This window comes from Seriola lalandi, unplaced genomic scaffold (genome assembly GCF_002814215.2).
Source record: "Seriola lalandi dorsalis isolate HSWRI2012SDOR001 ecotype SW California unplaced genomic scaffold, Sedor1 jcf7180002054921, whole genome shotgun sequence".
Taxonomy (NCBI): domain Eukaryota; kingdom Metazoa; phylum Chordata; class Actinopteri; order Carangiformes; family Carangidae; genus Seriola; species Seriola lalandi.
In genome coordinates this window covers 182743-199683 of record NW_019525473.1, presented here as the reverse complement: position 1 = coordinate 199683, position 16941 = coordinate 182743, and the positions used below count along the sequence as shown (strand labels likewise).

General features: G+C 40.2%; 2 protein-coding genes across 3 annotated transcripts in view; both read right to left on the bottom strand.

Annotated features, from left to right (window-relative positions):
- sh3pxd2aa (SH3 and PX domains 2Aa) overlaps positions 1–10647 on the bottom strand; it is a 115927-nt gene extending 105280 nt beyond the window's left edge. The window contains exon 1 of the mRNA XM_023431386.2: positions 8049–10647. Coding sequence (XP_023287154.1) covers positions 8049–8144 — 96 coding nt within the window. The 5' untranslated portion in view covers positions 8145–10647. The remainder of the gene's footprint in view (positions 1–8048) is intronic.
- A 144-nt stretch (positions 10648–10791) lies between these two features.
- stn1 (STN1 subunit of CST complex) lies at positions 10792–16889 on the bottom strand. Of its 2 annotated transcripts, none has more exons than XM_087169911.1 (9): positions 16317–16889; positions 15752–15847; positions 15330–15407; positions 13850–14020; positions 13308–13419; positions 12415–12565; positions 11897–12019; positions 11718–11790; positions 10792–11276 (listed from the first exon to the last, which is right to left on the bottom strand). In XM_087169911.1, exons 1-9 carry the CDS (start codon positions 16447–16449, stop codon positions 11119–11121), a joined length of 1095 nt encoding a protein of 364 aa, XP_087026037.1. In that variant the 5' UTR covers positions 16450–16889; the 3' UTR covers positions 10792–11118. The 2 variants fall into 2 exon arrangements, with proteins under 2 accessions (XP_087026037.1, XP_023287140.1); XM_023431372.2 differs by having other exon boundaries at positions 13850–14023; positions 16317–16886.
- Positions 16890–16941: the final 52 nt, after the last annotated feature.

Below are 16941 nucleotides of genomic sequence, written 5' to 3'. Positions count from 1 at the left end.
GCAGCGACAGAGACAAACTGAGATAATTTCAAGCATAACAACAACATTAACAGGTCTCCAAATTAACTTGCATGTACTTGTGGGGCATTTTTTGCACCACAGAAATCAAGACAAATAGTCAAACATTGTCTTGTGAAATGCTGCAAGACGCACAGCAGGCATGTCTGGACCAATAACGCATTGCTGCAATTCCAAAAGGAAATTTGGGTGAGGAGGCCACATAAACGCTTCACTGCCTCACGTGGAGATCTGCATGATCTCTTGATTTCTCACACCCAGCTGTTAATAACCATGCCTCCATTTGGAAACAGGAAGGTGTTCAGAACTGAAGTGGGTATCGAGGGATTAGGAAACAATGAGGAGGCTGAACCATAACTGACTGTGTAGATGACTGTAAAGGGCCTAAGATGACTAAGTCTGACCAGATGTACTACTGCGTTGGTGCATAAGCACAGCTGAAGCTGAATAAAAGCAATTCCTTTAATGAACAACATCTATCAAAATCCTTCAAGAGATATTCTGTAATACAATGAAAAAACAAAGACAAAGTGCCTTTTCATCGATCATAGATTAGCTGTGCTTGTCATCAGATTGCACAGCAGGCGCGTGTCAATACTACATTTCTAACATGTCAACTTTTCTTTTCAAAGGAGTCTAAAAATTGACTCATAAACATGGAAAACACAAATGATGGGGAAAAAAAGTGAAGGCTTTGGGGACTCCAATGTCCCAAATAGCAAGAAAAGACCTCGTACTTCTTCTATTCCCGCTGAGGAAGCGGGACTTGAAGGGACTTAAAACAAAAGTTTTATTCGTGCTCAGAAGCAAAGGCAGAAACATGAATTCTTATGACGGAACAAATTGGACCTCTGATTATTTCATCATGTTCGTCTGAAATGGCTATGAATATTCATGTCAAGTTTACAGCTCCCTTTATTTTTCCCCCTCTGCTGAATAATTTCACCCAATAAGATGAACATTAACATAATTCCATGACCAGAGGAGATAGTGTCGATAGTATATGAATAGTGAAAATAACTTACAGTTTCAGAGGAAAGCCAGGACCCAGTCGCACAGTTTTCAAGTGAAGAAAGCAAAAGAGCAGAGTGCTTGTGAGGCAGAGAATGTGGGCCTAGCCACTAAATGCAGCGAACCCCGCCTAAACTACTATATTTAAAGTAACACATAAAACAGACACACATCATACTTTAAGACCATGAAAGCGCAAATGATCCGACTACAAAAAGTCGAGTTGGAAAAATGATTTTATGCACGGGAGTAAAGTCTTTCCACATGGAACCACAGCGGGCCTAAATATATACGCATTGTCTAATACGGTCAGTTATTCTTTCAGTTTGGCCAGAGAGGTTAACAAATGACAATAGAGCTTGACAAATTCTTCTGAGCTATGACTCGACAAGCCAACAAACATGTCACAAGAGGGAAATAAACTGTAGGACAAGTCCATTCATAAGCTTTGAAAGGGGATCATTCAATCCCCCTGAAGACAGATGTTTTTGTACCAACTGCCAAAGCGTTGCCCTTTAATAACCACACACTGGGCCGACGCCTCAGCTTTCTTTAACTGTGGTCACTTCCACTCTGAAACCGACCAACGACGCCTTCTGTGCCTTTGTGCTGGGCACAGGAAGTGAGGAAAAGTGTCTATTCAGCAGGCACATCCTATGCACTTTTGATGCCTCTTTGATATCGTTTTCGAATTGTAAAATACAAAAGGACAATCCTAAAGTCTCAAATCAAAGCAAAGATAAAAAGGCAGACAAGGTCACGTACTCATGTAAACAACTTTAACTACGACGAACGCCGCTTCAAACGTGGGTTTTCATAGGGTGGATTCCAGTTAGCTGCATTTTGCAAGTTTAGTGTAAATCTAGTATAGTAAGTCTAGTGCTTAAATGGCTTTACGCGCTTTGATATGTGAATTTCAAAGCAAAAAGAGACAACTAACAGACCTCCAAAGCTGTTCCCAAGCAATATTACATAATATCCTGTGCCACACAAAGATAAACTGCATGGACACAGAAATAGTGGTCACAAGTGTGAAGTCATTCAAGCAAGTCCAATTCAAGTGCCAAGGCTGTCAACAGCAGTGTCAGGTGAAGTCTCAAGTCCTTGAGGGCAATGTGACATCTACATCGCAAGTCTTCATAAACAAATTGCAAGTCAAGATGCAAGTCTCTCTCATGTCTCGGGCGTTTAGACAGTTTCCCTTTCAAGGTTTTCACACAGCTGAGACCACATTCTTTCAATGCAAATCATGCCTCGCCTCACTCCACCATATCAAGGTGGCATTAGGAATTTGCTAGATACGGTTGGTTATTTACACACCCAGCAGTGATGGAACAACATTGGCATTCATTTGGACTCATGTTTCTGTCTACCAAACAATATCCACTCTCCACCTGGCTCTGTTTTTGGTCTCCACCACCTCCTGAGGGAAATGTCTGGCTTTTTAGCTGCTAAGTGTTTGACTGTGTTCACTAGCTACCCGCTAACTTTGTCTGTGTGCTGCTTGGTGATGAGCGGTGGGTTCATCAGAGCTTGTTGCTGCTGCTGAAAATGACAGTGATGAGAGAGGTGAGAGTGGGCAGCACAAAGGTAAAAGTTAGGGGCCGTAAAAAAAACAAAACAAGCTAAAAGACATTTAACACGATAGAGCAGAGCAGAGTTGTGGCTTTGTCTCTGCGAGCGACTTCACGGGTCATGTGATCAATCGTCGATGATTAATATTTCTTAAAGCAGCTTTCAGTCATAAAGAGTACGCATGAAGTAATCTGTAACCGTCTGAAAGGATCTGTTGTGCAAATGACAGTGACTTTGATTGATATTGATTTATTTAATTAAAGGGGTATCCCCACTAATTTAACACATAAACGTCGGTTGTATACTTCTCAGCTCGTGAAAAAAAAGTTGCATAATGTCTTTTTTGGCTCTGGAGGATCTTTGCCAAGTCTGAGAAAATAACCCCTGATGATTACATAGTGATGTAATCAGGGTTATCTTGGTTTGAGCTTAAACACTAGTTACAAAATAAGGGTGTGGAGTGTGAAACACGTGGATATTTACCATGTCGGAAGCTATTTTTATTATGGAACAGCAATACTACGTCACTGGAGTATCACTTCAAGTTATATTTTTTTATGATTTTGCTATTAACTATTTCATTATTTTGGTGGATATATTATTAACCAAATCAAATATTCATATAAATCATGCTTGGGTGCTTTGGTAGAAAAAGAATATCTTGTCACACAAATCAAGCCAGTCTGATTCTAATAACTTTTTAGCCAATTTCCCTGACTATCTAGTAATCTCATAAAAAAGAGCTGCGAGCAAGGCAACCCCATCTCTTTCTCCCCCTTCCATTTCTCTCCTCTTCCTCCTCTGCTTCTCAATCTTTCTTCCTCTTACACAAAAACCTTGATGAGACCACACTATGTGAGCGGCAACACGTACAGCGATGATAGGAACGCCATTTTCCCGTTAAAACAAAACCAAAGCCAGCACAATCAAGGCCACACATGTTGCCCACACATGCTCCGTCTCCCAACAGAGCATCACCATTTCTGGGTGACGTAATCAGAAGTCAGGCTGTTCAGGAGAACACCAGGGCGCTGGAGGCCATGATCGAGCACCACAACATGTGCTTTTACCCTGAACAGGGACAGAAGAGGAGACAGGTGACGTCTTGCTACTGGACCGGAGCTGTTGCATTTAAGACTTCGGCAAGAGACAAATAAAACATCCCAAAATCACAAGCAACATCTGGTAGTGAACATATGAAAACAACCGCCAGCGTGTGTGTGAGCTCCCATGCAGTGTGAGAACAGCAACATCCGCCTCTCGTGTCAGAGTTAGGGCTCGGGCAAACTTAGCATCAAGCACATCGACTTCATTAACAGACGCCAGCGAATGCCCCGTCTCACCTTCGTCTTGTTCACTTGTTCACTTGTTCACTTGTTCACTTGTTCACTTGACCCCGGCTCCCACCTAGCATGCGTCTTCTCAGTTAGGCATGAGAATCTGGAAACAGGGAGCCTTTTCACCGAGATATCACTCCGTGTTTGATAGGCCAATAAATATTTGAGTGGGGAACAGCTCTCTGAAGAGATGTTTTATGGTGCCAAATAACAACACCATCCTCCAGTCTGGGTCTTTGCACCGCACAGGAGTCTCTAGAAAATGAAATGTTATGGGACTGGGACTTGTAGGGGGGAAACGGAATCTTAAAGTAAACATGGCCATGCCCAACCTTGCTTTCTCTGTTATCACCTCCTCCTGCAAACACACATACAAACAAACCGATCACAGGGGGGAAGAATGTGTGTGTATGATGCATGTTTGCAACTCAGCGGTCCAGCTTTCCCTACGGTCCGACAAGCACTTCCCTTTGACGAAGCCCCACGCTTCACCCCCCCCCACACACACCCCACCCCACCCCCCCACAGGGTAAGCATTTCCAGCTGGTTTCACAAACATTACAAATGAGATACAATGGGTGCCACAGATTGTGTCTTTCTCTCATTTTCTCTCATTTTCTCTCCTCCCTTCCCTCTCTCCCTCCCTCTTTCCCTCTTTTTCCTTCTCACAGTGGCTCGCCTTGTCTCATGAGACGGGGTAGCTAGGGAAACTAGGCCACAGCCTGGCCCACTGAGACAGAAGAGTCCAAAACATAGCGCAGCTCTGCTCAGCTCACTTCTGTAGACTTTAACTGTACATATAGCAGCCTGGCTACTGCTCAACAAGTCTACCGTATAGAGCTGGACTGATTTGGAAAAGCTCCTGTTACTACACTACTCTGTGGCAGCAATAAGCCTATGTTGCATAATAACCTATATCAGTATACATATCAGCAACAGACGACCATTAATTAACAGTCTCTACAGAATCCTGCCTAATAGCTTGTTTTATCACATTATAGCCTGCTAAGCACAAATATTTATCTCAATGTGCAAATCTTAAAGGGATATGTTGACGTTTGGGAAGCATGTTTATTCACTTCTTTTTTTTCTTTTTTTTTTTAAATCAAGACCACATTTGACTGAATTAATCAATTTACTTGTTTGATTATTTAAATATACAGATTAAAGCAGTCACTATCATCAAGGATAAAAACACCTAAAGGCTTATTTCCATATCGTGGTCCACCACATTGACGAAAACAGCACGACAAGAACAACATAGGAGTGAGATGAGAAAGTTGATACCAGCGTCATGTCTGTGTGTCAAATAGGAAACTACAGGCAAGCAGTGATTAGTTTTTTTTTTCATCTTTACACTTAACAAATAGACATGAAAGTGGTCTCAATCTCCTCATCTAACGCGCTGTAAGAAAGCAAATAAACATGTTTTCCAAAATACTGAACTGTTGCATTAATTATTATGCAAAGACGGGACATTGGGGGTTATCTGGAATGAGCCACTGACACATACAGTGAGCTTGGAGGTTATTATCCACAGTGTCAGAGCATCCAAATTATTAAAAAATATATATATTTTCTTTCTTACCTCAAATGCTTTCTAGCCATGGACTTTTAATCTAATTTGTCCATATTTCGAGTCACAGTATTTGTCTTTGAATTTTTTCTCACCACACACCACATGTGCTATAATAGGGGCTATTTCTTTGAAAGAAAGTAGTTCCAAGGAAAAAATGTTCTGTGAATTATCCTGAGTAAACAAACATGTATCGCATTATTAGTCACTTGGCAGAAGCTTTTGTCCATGCGGAGTACAATAACTGCATTTTACCCTTGTAGGAGAAAATATGTCATCAAAGATTGTTGTTGCTCTTAAGCTTTTTAAAATGTGTTTTCTAGCTAAAAAAAAAGAAAGCGAACATGTTTATTTGCACATAGAGCCGGGAAGTGAGATCTGATCAGGAGATGCATCCAAATGCCACATGTGAACTGACGTAGTTAGAGTTGTTCACTTGTGATCAGCTCACTGAGGATGCATGTTAATTCCAGGTGTGAACAGGGCCCACAACAAGCACTACTGAAACAAAAGCTAGCACCTGAACAGGTTTTCTTCTTGATACTTACTACACAAGGTCATCTATAAGACTGGATCATCAATTTCCACAAGGCAAAGCCATCAGGGGGCTCTCACACCAAGCTGTATGTCTAGTTGTAATTTGAATACACTCATTTGTTTGGGAATATGCTGCACTAAAGCACAATATTAACTGCAGTGCCCTCGGGCATGTCTTGCACCACTACCTAATCTTGAAGCCAAGTCAACATCTTGTTTTAAGAATATTATTATCATGTTGATATCATTCTTACATGGGGCGTAAATGAGTTTGTGTTTAAGTACATAAACACAAATGAATTGGCACACAGCAAACCTGCGGGCAGGTATAGTACTCCAGGACGGGGATACTGGTTGGTTTCAAGAGCTCCAGGCAAACTATAATTAAGCTGCCATATGGAGTCTGCTGTGTGCACTGTACTTGATGAGCACTTGAAGGCACAATGCACACAGAGTGGCAGGAGGGGGGGCTGGGTTTGTCAATAGGGACCCATAGCTCAGTGATGCTTCAACAGAGTCAGAGTTTAGGGATCAGTTTCTCTGGGGCCACCCCGTGTTAAAAACATATGCACTCATACAGTACAGTGCTATGTCGGAGTACAGTGTTTTGGATGACGTGATGTACATGAAATTCTAAGTTTTGTTCAGGACAAGAAAATCTATTAGATTTCTGTTATGAATGACATATTTTCAGTGTCTTGTAAAGTAAGTATAGTAAAGGGGCACATACAGTGAGAGCCCTGTGAATTCCTCCTTTCAAAGGAGAAGAAGTGTGCTAATTGTGTCTACATATCATTAGGCCCAAGGGTTTGCCGGACTGTAATTGCATAGGAGCAAGATCGTGTTCGTTTCATGGCGGTCATTTATTACGACTTGTTTATGAGCTCAAAATAGGACCTGAACTGGGGCCATGAAGTGCAGAGCCCCAACACAGACTCTCATTAATAGCAAGTGTGGTATTGATGAATAAGGCCACAGATGGGCAAGGATCAGGAAGGTAATAATCATCACTAGAGCCTGTTGTGAGGTTTCTTTAATCCGAAATGTGGATATTAGGAGGCGGTGATATATTAAAGAAAGAGATAAAGTGGATCAGAGATCAGATAAAGTTTGACACTTTTTCAAAGCTCGGGAACAGCTACAAAATGGACCCTGTGCCAAGATTATTTTGTAAACTGTTTCCAAAGTCAGGAATGAACTTTGAATCTCGACTTTTATGGCAGCTACAAACTGCTCCGAAACAATATTGTGAACATCTACAAGTCTATAACAACCAGGAGAAAGCCACCCTCTGATGAAGATTGTGGGATATGATCAAAAGGTCCAAAAGAGCAACTACATGGTCTTTGTGATGAGATTATTACCTGGTCACCAAATTATTTAGGTATTTTTTACTTTCTGTCACGTTTCAGGATGCAATCCCTTTCACAGACAGGGTGATCTTGACCTTAGGAAGCAGGTTAGCTTGAATTGCATGAACTCAATCTTTATGTGAGAATTTAATTAAGTTCTCAATTATTTGATCACTTTACTACAACAGCACATGGAAGCAACAAAGCACTGACTTCAGACAAGGCTGGTTTATCAGTGTCTGAAAAACCATAGCATGTCGGGAAATCATAATAATCACAATAAAGCCATAATAAAAAACAATAACCTGCATTATTAGATTACAGTGCTGATGGTGCCCAGGCTGGTTATTTGACAACCTACAGTTATGAAAGCTCACCTATGATGATGAACTGTCTGCGAGCTGTTAATAGTTTGGAATTGCTTATTATTTATTTATAACCAGGTATATGGCTGAACGTAAATCTGGCCATAACACAGAGCTAAGCTCAGTAGTGGCCTTCATATCAGCTAAGCTACGTTTAGTGGACTTAATGCAGCGTTTAGGTGTCACGCTGTGACTGTGAACAGGCCGAGACACACCGCTGACATGGGACAAGGTGGGAATAAGGTGACATAGAAGATGAGGCAGGCAAGCAACTCACGTAGTGTTTAGACGGATTGCGCCTCTTCTCCACGTCCACGACTTTCACGTCCAGCACAGTCCGAAACTGCATCTTGACCCTGCAAAGGCTATGCATAAAAGCGTCAGGAAGGCAGCTGTTGCGGCTCCAGATAAGCTATCTTGTATCACGGGAGGGAAACAACAACATTCATCGCTGTGTCATTTAACAATTCAGCGGTCCATTAAGAGATCAGCTTGCTCGCGGCCAATTTGGCAGCTCCGACTTCCCCCCCGTTGACGCAACGGCCATCAATCTGATTAGGAACTTATCGATAGTCCACTTAAACCCGCGCTGGTCGCTCTCGGTGAAATAAAAGCAGCCGAATATCCAGACACAGAGCGGGTTTTACGTTGCCTTCAGCCGCACAGGGTGGCCAGCGGCGGACGGAGCGCTGATGACGGCGGTCACCTTAAAAATGGAAGAAAAAAAAAAGTGAAACGAGTTCCTTTGTGTCTGCCGCGATGCCTTACAAAGGGGGCATTAGCATACCTGGAGGTTACAGCGTTTGCCTGAACGCAGCGGAGCCGGCAAATCCAGCGCCAAACAGCTCCTGGGCTACAGCAGGCGCAGTGAATTTAGGGAACGGAGTGGGATGGGCTTCACGCACGTCCTCACAGCTACTTGGAATAAAGCACTGAAGAAAAAAAAAACACTTGGCTTTGCCTTCCTCGACAAGAATCGTCTTGTTGTGTGACAGACTTATATAGCAGTTTGTAGCCAATCTTCATTCGGTTAATGTATTCACTCATTCATTCGTCTTTCTCCGGCGCCCCATAACTTTTCCTTGCCGCTTCACAGAATATGAAATAATATGTTACAAATCTCTGGCACGGTAAGATAGTGGTGTACCTCGACACAAAATGTAGGTTATAAATCAAAATGTTTTTAATCAAGTTATGTACAACGGAAGGCAGCGTGACAATGAAGCTGTAATCAGTCAGTTAACACTCTCCAGCTCTGAGTCATGAGCTGCTTTCTGGCCGGAGACACGAGCAACTGGAACTATGGATACAGATGTTTCACAGGCGACCAATCAGCAGCGGCCTGCTCTACATGAAAGAGCCAATTAACGACCAAACACTGCCCCCATGTGCATACTGCTACATAAGCAAGATGCTAAAGAAGCCCATTCAGAAGATAGTCTTTTTTACTTCTCAAAATTAAACAGCATAGGAATAAAGTAAAACCTATGTTTAGAGCATCACTATGACCAGTTCAAGTCAAGGCAATGTTTATTTATATAGCCCAATACCACAAAATTGCCTCAAGGTGTTTAACAATCTGTACATTACACCCACGGCCCTTAAAGCACTTGAATCAGACAAGGAAAAACTTCCTTTAAAACCCAGCTCAGTATCATCTTTTAATTCACAATTGAAAAGCTACTTTAATTTTAATAGCTTTACTGTAACCACGAAACCAAGACTGGGATTCCAACTGAGTTTTCCCAGGACCCCAGGATACCGGGGGCCCTAAAAGCTCCAGGCTTACTTTGTGTTAACTGCTTTGTGGTAATGTAATTGAATATGCGTATGTTAATGTGCAAGGCTGGATTGCCAGCTGGGCAAGGTGGGCAACTGCCCCAGGGCCCCCTAGAGCTCCAGGTTCACTGTGTGAGACTATTTCATGAATTGATAAAGATAAAATATATTGGAAAGGGCTTTCAGGTAAATCATGTTGTGAAAGTGAAATCCTTTGACGTTACACAAAAAGTTTAGTTTGCTTATTATGTGAAGTGTTCCCTGATGATGTCATCAAGGTTATCTTGACTTGGGCTTGGAGACGACCAAGGCATGTGAATTGAAAGGCTTCAGTAATTACCAGATCAGGGTCAACTTGCATTATGGGAAATGTAAAATCCAGTATTTTTGGAGTGTGACTAGGGAAGTCAGGTTGTGTTTCTATTCATTTTGACTTTTTTTTAAATTATTTTTTAAATGTGTCTTTTGGAAGCCCCCTGCTGTATTAAAGGAGTGCACTTTAATATTGAGGTTCTGTCTTATAGAGGACCCTTGTGTAAAAATCCAAAACTCTTAATATGTCAGTAGCTAGAGTATGCTTACATGGTGCATATTCTTAAATAAATTTGCATTTAATTAACTTACAACTGGGGTTTAATATAGGCCTTTGGCTCACTTTCTGCCCCCTAAGGGCTCACTGGAGGGTTAATCCAGCCTTGGCAATATTAACTGATATAACGCCCTAAAGGTGGTCATCCTATCTTACCTGACATTAAAGCCCTGTAGTGAAAAGACTCCCTTTATCAAACCCTGTAAAACCTTTATTATTATTATTCATTATTTCAGCTTTGTGCTTATATGTTACATATTCGCAAATCAAAGTTTTTAACTAAAGTACCACACAGTAAATCTAGGGCCACATAATATTCCAGCGTTGAAACACTGTACAATCCAACAAAATACACTACTTTGACAGGGTGAGATTAAATCAGTGTTGTGTGTGTATGTATGTGTGTGCGCGTGCATGCATGTGTATACAGTAGCCTATATTGTGTATAATTGTAATGTTCTGTATGTATGTATACACACAGTTTGTTACAAAGTTGCTATATTACTGTATATCTGCCGTTACATGATGTGTCATATATGGTATAAATTAGGTGTTATATTTATGTTAAACATGCAGCAGACTGTCTATTGTGTTGTATTGCCATTCAAGGTGTCAATGGTCAAGAAAAGCAAAGCCGCTGACTGAGAAAATATCAATTTGCCAATTTAATAAGTGGTTAGAAAAAGTTATTAAAGTATCATAAATATTTTCAACAGTGGTCCCGAACACTTCCCTGATGTCCATGTTCTAAGACATGTCTGTTAAATAACTTAGTATTTAACCTTAGCACACTTACAAAATATAATAGCAGTGATATAAAATACACCAAATGTGGAGCCAGGAAAAGGCTCACGATAAACACAAGAATACAAATCGCATGATTTATTTAATCATAATGGTCACTCACATTTTGGAGCAATAAGCCATGTACTAATATTAAGTACAGTAATCGAGGGTTCCCAACCTCACTGTACTTGAGTTAAAACACCGTGTAATGGTTGTCAGTGGTGCTGACAATGTCACTGTTGCACTCCAGAGATTTGAGGACCAGCTCCAGCGCTGCCTTGCTCACATTAAGGCTGTACCGCTGCTTGACTGCAGACAGGATGTGCAGGACGTGGCAACCCTTCTCTGCATCTACAGGCACAGGAGGAAACAGCTGTCTACACACAGGTACAGTATGTGGTCATGCAAAGCAAGATTAAATGGCGACTTATTTATAGAATTTACTTTTTCCTGATGTTACTTAGGATTTTTAATCGGTTTATTATTTACACGTTACAGTGTGGTGTGTATTTCATTTGCAGAATGACAAAAGGGCATTAGCCCTATAGTGAAAATTAAGCCTCTCATTGTAAAGGTGAAACATACAGTAGGTGTAATTATTGTGGTAATTTGTGATTTGACAGGCAGGTAAAAGCCTTTCATTTTAAATTGTTTCAGCTGAACAGTAATTACTGCTACACTCAACACACTGCCACAGAGAAGATTGCCACTCACTCAAACCTGAAAGTACAGTGGGTCAACATTAGTCAAAAGGTTCATACTTCATTTAGAGCAAACATCAAGTATACTTACACTTCTCTCTCTTTGAGTCTTCCCTGATAATGTCTTGTACCGCTATAAGTAGATCTGTATCCTGTGCAGTTACCTAATGAGGAGCAACAGCATCAGACACATTAAAGTCCATGGTAAATCTACACAATAATAATCTAATGAAGTGGGAAGAATTCATTCAAGGTATCTCTGTTTCTTACATTATAGACTTCATCCTGAGACTTGACCTTGCGGTATATGATACCCTCGTTCTGTAACAGTTCCAGCGTTTCCTTCAGAAGCTGGCGTAGCTGCTGGCAGGCAGACACACTTGCCACTGGCTCCTAAACACCAGCAGAGGAGCAAAATACAAAAGCACTGAAGTGCAACTCTGGAAAGAAAAGCCACCTTTAATTCTAGACTTACTGTGTAAATCTGTTGCTTACTGCTGTAGTTATAGATACATAGAAATATTTCGGTTACCATAAAATGCAAGTTGCCATGCCAACTGCTTTAAAAGTACAATAATTTTTCAGTATGCCCAATACCTGCAACAGAATTAAAGAATAAACGTATCTTTGTTGCAAGAAATCAAATCATGACTTTATTTATTTATTCCTTCTGTCATTCTTCAACTAAGATAGACTCTTCAAATACATTTGGACGTTTAATTTTCGCTTCATCCCTCTACCACACATCTTCAAACAAAAATGGTTTCCATTATATTATTCTGCCATACCTGGTCAGCAGATGTAGTTTGAGGCTGGCTAGAGATGAGAGGCTGCAGCAAGTCCTGAACGTCATAGGGTCTGAACCTGCTCACTGACTTCTGTTTAAAGAAATCCTTGATGATATTGGTTGCCTTGCTGAGGGAACTGATGGTAGTGTCACTGAAAAACAAACAAAGAAATTGGCCTTAGAACAATTTATATCATGAATATTTTGGAGCATTTAGTACTGTAGCAAAAGAGGTGAGTACTTCCATAAGGAGCTGGTGGAGACCAAAAGGAAAGTGAATATTGGACCTATTCGTTACATTTATTCTACTGTTGCTTTGTGTCTGCTGTTTGCTGGTACATTATACATATCAACATTATGAGGCCATGATATTGTATGTCCAAGTGTGATGTGTGATGTTCAGTTTGTTTTGGAGTTCTGCCCCAAAGAAGTAAAAAAAATAAATAAATAAATTTAAAAAAATGACTAGTAATAATAATAGTTATAATAATAGCTTTACTTTTTTTTTTTTTTTTTTTTACATACAGTTTTAGTTTTTGAATGTTATCGTGAAAGTATATTGAGACTTCTGTGACTATGGAGTATAAATAAAATCTTATTTTATTGCACTTGGCAATTCAAGGATTTTAATGATACATTTTCTGGTACCAACATTATTTACAAAATCAGACCTGTTGCTGCACATAGTCTGAGTTTGTAGAGAAGAGTAACAATCAGAGGGGAAACTGCAGAGAATCCATTATTCTTTGGTTTCAGTAAAGAGTTTTAGTGCCACAACTACTAAATGCTGTTTTCAGGAAGACATTTTGGGTTAATCACTGAACTCAATCTTCGTTTGTCTCGATTAGGGCTCTCACAGTGCTGTGATCTACATTAAAGGATGGATGTTTGTACCCATCTGCATTAAGTTGCAGCTGAAGCGGTTTGTCATAGCACTGTCTGTAGAGCTGAGGAACCTCCATCATCCACGCTATCTGGAGCGCCATCATTGGGTCGTTCACCTTATCTGGGAACACACACACACACACGGACACAGATACGCACATGATATATGGGCAGAGGATAGAGATGGTATGTACTTGTAAATAAAAAATGTGCTACATGTGGTTGTGTGTGTGTGTGTGTGTGTGTGTGTGTGTATATATATGAGAAAGAGACATGTAGGCCATCAAAAAACAAGACTGCAGTGCCACAATAAAGAATCTCCTTGCTAGGCACTTCAAGTATGTGTTGGCTGTGTGTTGGTTGTGTGAACTGTGTGTTCCTGTTTGAGCATTTGTAAGTTCTCTGGTTAACAACCATTAGTTAAACATTGGTATTCTTGGATATTTGTTGGGTTGATCTAATATTTAAAAAATATAGCTGGTTGGTAATTCTGTAAACGTGGATGGTCTGCAGATAAAACAGGGAGACTGAGGACAGTCCTCTTCACTCACAGTAGGTGGTGGCCATGATTTCTCTCTGTTGCCTCGACGTTTTGACCAGTCCTCTTATTCGGAGCAGCTCTCCAATCTCTAAGCAGGAGCGGTTCTTTTGGCCCTCTCTCAGCTTCTTCAGCTCAGCGACTGGGTCGAAGCCTCCTTTAGCTGCATCACTGTGCTTTCCCCCTGCTGGAGATGACAAATCAATATAGGTTATTACAGTTTGGTTTGTTGTAATTAATAAATATACTGTACAATAATGACTTTGAGAAACACCTTTAAATATATTTCTAAATCTCTTTTCAGTAACAGTTCAATTATTAAAAAGACAAAAAATCCATAAAGATGCAAGATTTTGAAGCTGCACTACTCAATGTGTGACGTAAAAGAGCTGTTTAGCCACTTTTAGTTTGTTGTTTTGATTTTGTAGCAAAATCTGCTCCCATCAACTTATTTTCAGTGCAAAAGCTAAGATAAACCCTCTGTCCACTATATGTCCAGTACCAAACGGCAGATAGACAAAGGAACCGTTAGCACATACAACATACAAAGCAAAAATACCCTAATATTTTTCTCAGGAGTTGGTTGAGACCAAATCAAAACTATAAGGAGAGTGAATACTGAACTTTAATTTGTCTGGTAGCCAGAAATACAATCAAATGAATGCCGATGTTGCTCTGTGAATGCTGTCTGGTAATAAGCAACTGTTTGCTGATAAGGTCCCCATAACAATTTAACAAGGTGCCAAAATGTCAGATATTGTGTTTTCAGCTTCATACACTACCTTTGAGTGGCCAAAAGTTGTCAAGTAGCCAAGTAGTGCAGCTTTAGCTAAATACAAGCGTGTGTGGGGATGGAAGAGTCAAGTCTACCTCAATGTTTCATACCAAGAAAAACTATTATTACTGATTACACCTTATTGTTCTAGTGGGCAAACATAAACAATATGCCCACTTAACCACCAATTCATTTTAAATAAGGCCAAACCAATCACATAAAAGCAAAAAGGATTACAATTTCTGTAGATCAAAACTACAATGGTTGAAGGCCATAATGTGTCAAGAAACATAGCAATGCGCCTTCAAAAGGCAGGGAGGCAGAACATTGCTAGCTGGCTAGCCAATGGACAGTGTGATTTAGAGAGGAACACTGAATAAAACATAACTGTGGTTGTTCACAAAGAGACTAACTTAACAGTAGAAAAACTACATTTAGTTGTACTAACATGATGTGTGTTAATCACATAAAAAACTCAGCTAATAGGATGCCATACAGCTAATACAAACTATTTAATATGTAATAATATGGCCCATGATCATCTGCTACATACTGCTCTGAACTCATATTATCTGGTATCAGTGCGCAAATCATTTTTCTTTTGGAAGTCAACTTGTAGTGATCTGGTGATTCAGTATACGTCTGCTTCTTCTGGGGTGCAATACAGATCTTAACATACAACAATGCTAACACTGAAATTAAACACATGCAAACTCACATTTACCAGGATCCTCCTCCTCTTTTAACTGGTATTTTTTCCAGCACAGGCAGTTTATAACACCAGTACCATCATCCACTGTGAAGAGATGAAGAGATACTCAGAATCAGACAAAGACTGTTGTTTTGCTCATAGGATATGTAAATCAAAGCCATTTTTATTTATAGTACTTTACACAACAGGACAGTGTGTGTCAGTTTGTGAAAGGTGAACAAAAACTGGGGCATTGTCACAAATGGAGACTGCGCTTTATCCATGAGCTGTCACTGTTCAGCTGACACTGCCATAGTGCGTCAGAATATTGCCAAAATACTTACATCAATACATAACTGACATACTCACACATACACACGAACTGCACTTGCAAGTGGTTGCTGAAATACACAATCATTCTGTTCCACACAGGAACTCAGTAAGATTACCTCCATAACAGAAGAAGTCTTCTCTTTCTCTCTTGTAAACTACTGTCCCAAGTACATCAACTTTGTAGACTGGATGTGAGTTGTAAAAGTAAATACCTGTGAGACATACACAGAACAAAAACAATAATCTAAAAAACATCAATTTATATAATTGTCAAGATCGGCTATCAGTAATTTCATCCAAAAACTGGCTTAGTTATTAAATATGTAACGTATAAACATCTTTAAGGGCCAAGTTAAACTTCACAGTAACAGTGATAATATTGATTAAAAATGGTAAATCAAATGGAACAAAAACAACAGGATATATAAGTTATAGACATGCCAGATAGAAAACAAAGAGAAATATCTGATAAAGTTCTTCATGAGCTTTCAAAGTCATTAGCTAACTAGGTAACATTGAATATTACAGTAATTAATTACAGTTTGCAGCTACATTGGTAAGTTAGTTAGCTCTTGGGCAAAAATATTAGGACCTGTAATGTGAACGCTCCATAATAAAGACTAAGCAAAAAGCAAGTGACTCTAACAAATTGAGAGTCTATAGCTAGGTAAGTGTTATTACCTGGCACCTGTGTGGACTCTGTCATCTGCAGGATGTCTCTGACATACAGCCTGGCAAAGGCAGAAAAGATTGGATCCAGTCCCCATAACATAGAGGGAGGTTCTTCTGCTGGATCCATCGTAGTTGCCTGCATTTCAGCATTAAAGCAATTTACCACCTTTTCTGTTCTGCCCCGTTGGGCTAGCAGTCCCTAGCAAGAAAGTAAGCTAGCTGCAGTGTCTTGAGAAGTGACTAAGTTTGTCACGTCACGCGTTAACATTAACATCTATCTGTCATTTACGTTAGCGTTGTAATGTGTATGTAAACGTGCACGAAATGGTAGCGTAGAAGAATAGCATTAAAATGTACATGTTTGAAAAAGTTGTACTGGCATTTTATCCCTGTGCGGCGCGTTCATGTTTCGCAATGGTTTATGGGACATGTAGTTTCTGGGACACAAAGAAACCAGACTGCTGTGCTTATTGAAGCGATGGAGGCAATAATACTACAATGAACAAGTGGCACACAGCAGACTTATAGTTTTTCTCCACGACAAGACGCTGCATTATCGCCGTGAATACTTTAAATGTCCCCAATGTTTGCTGTGTTTTGTCTCCCGTACAGACGAGGGCAGCAGAAGACAATG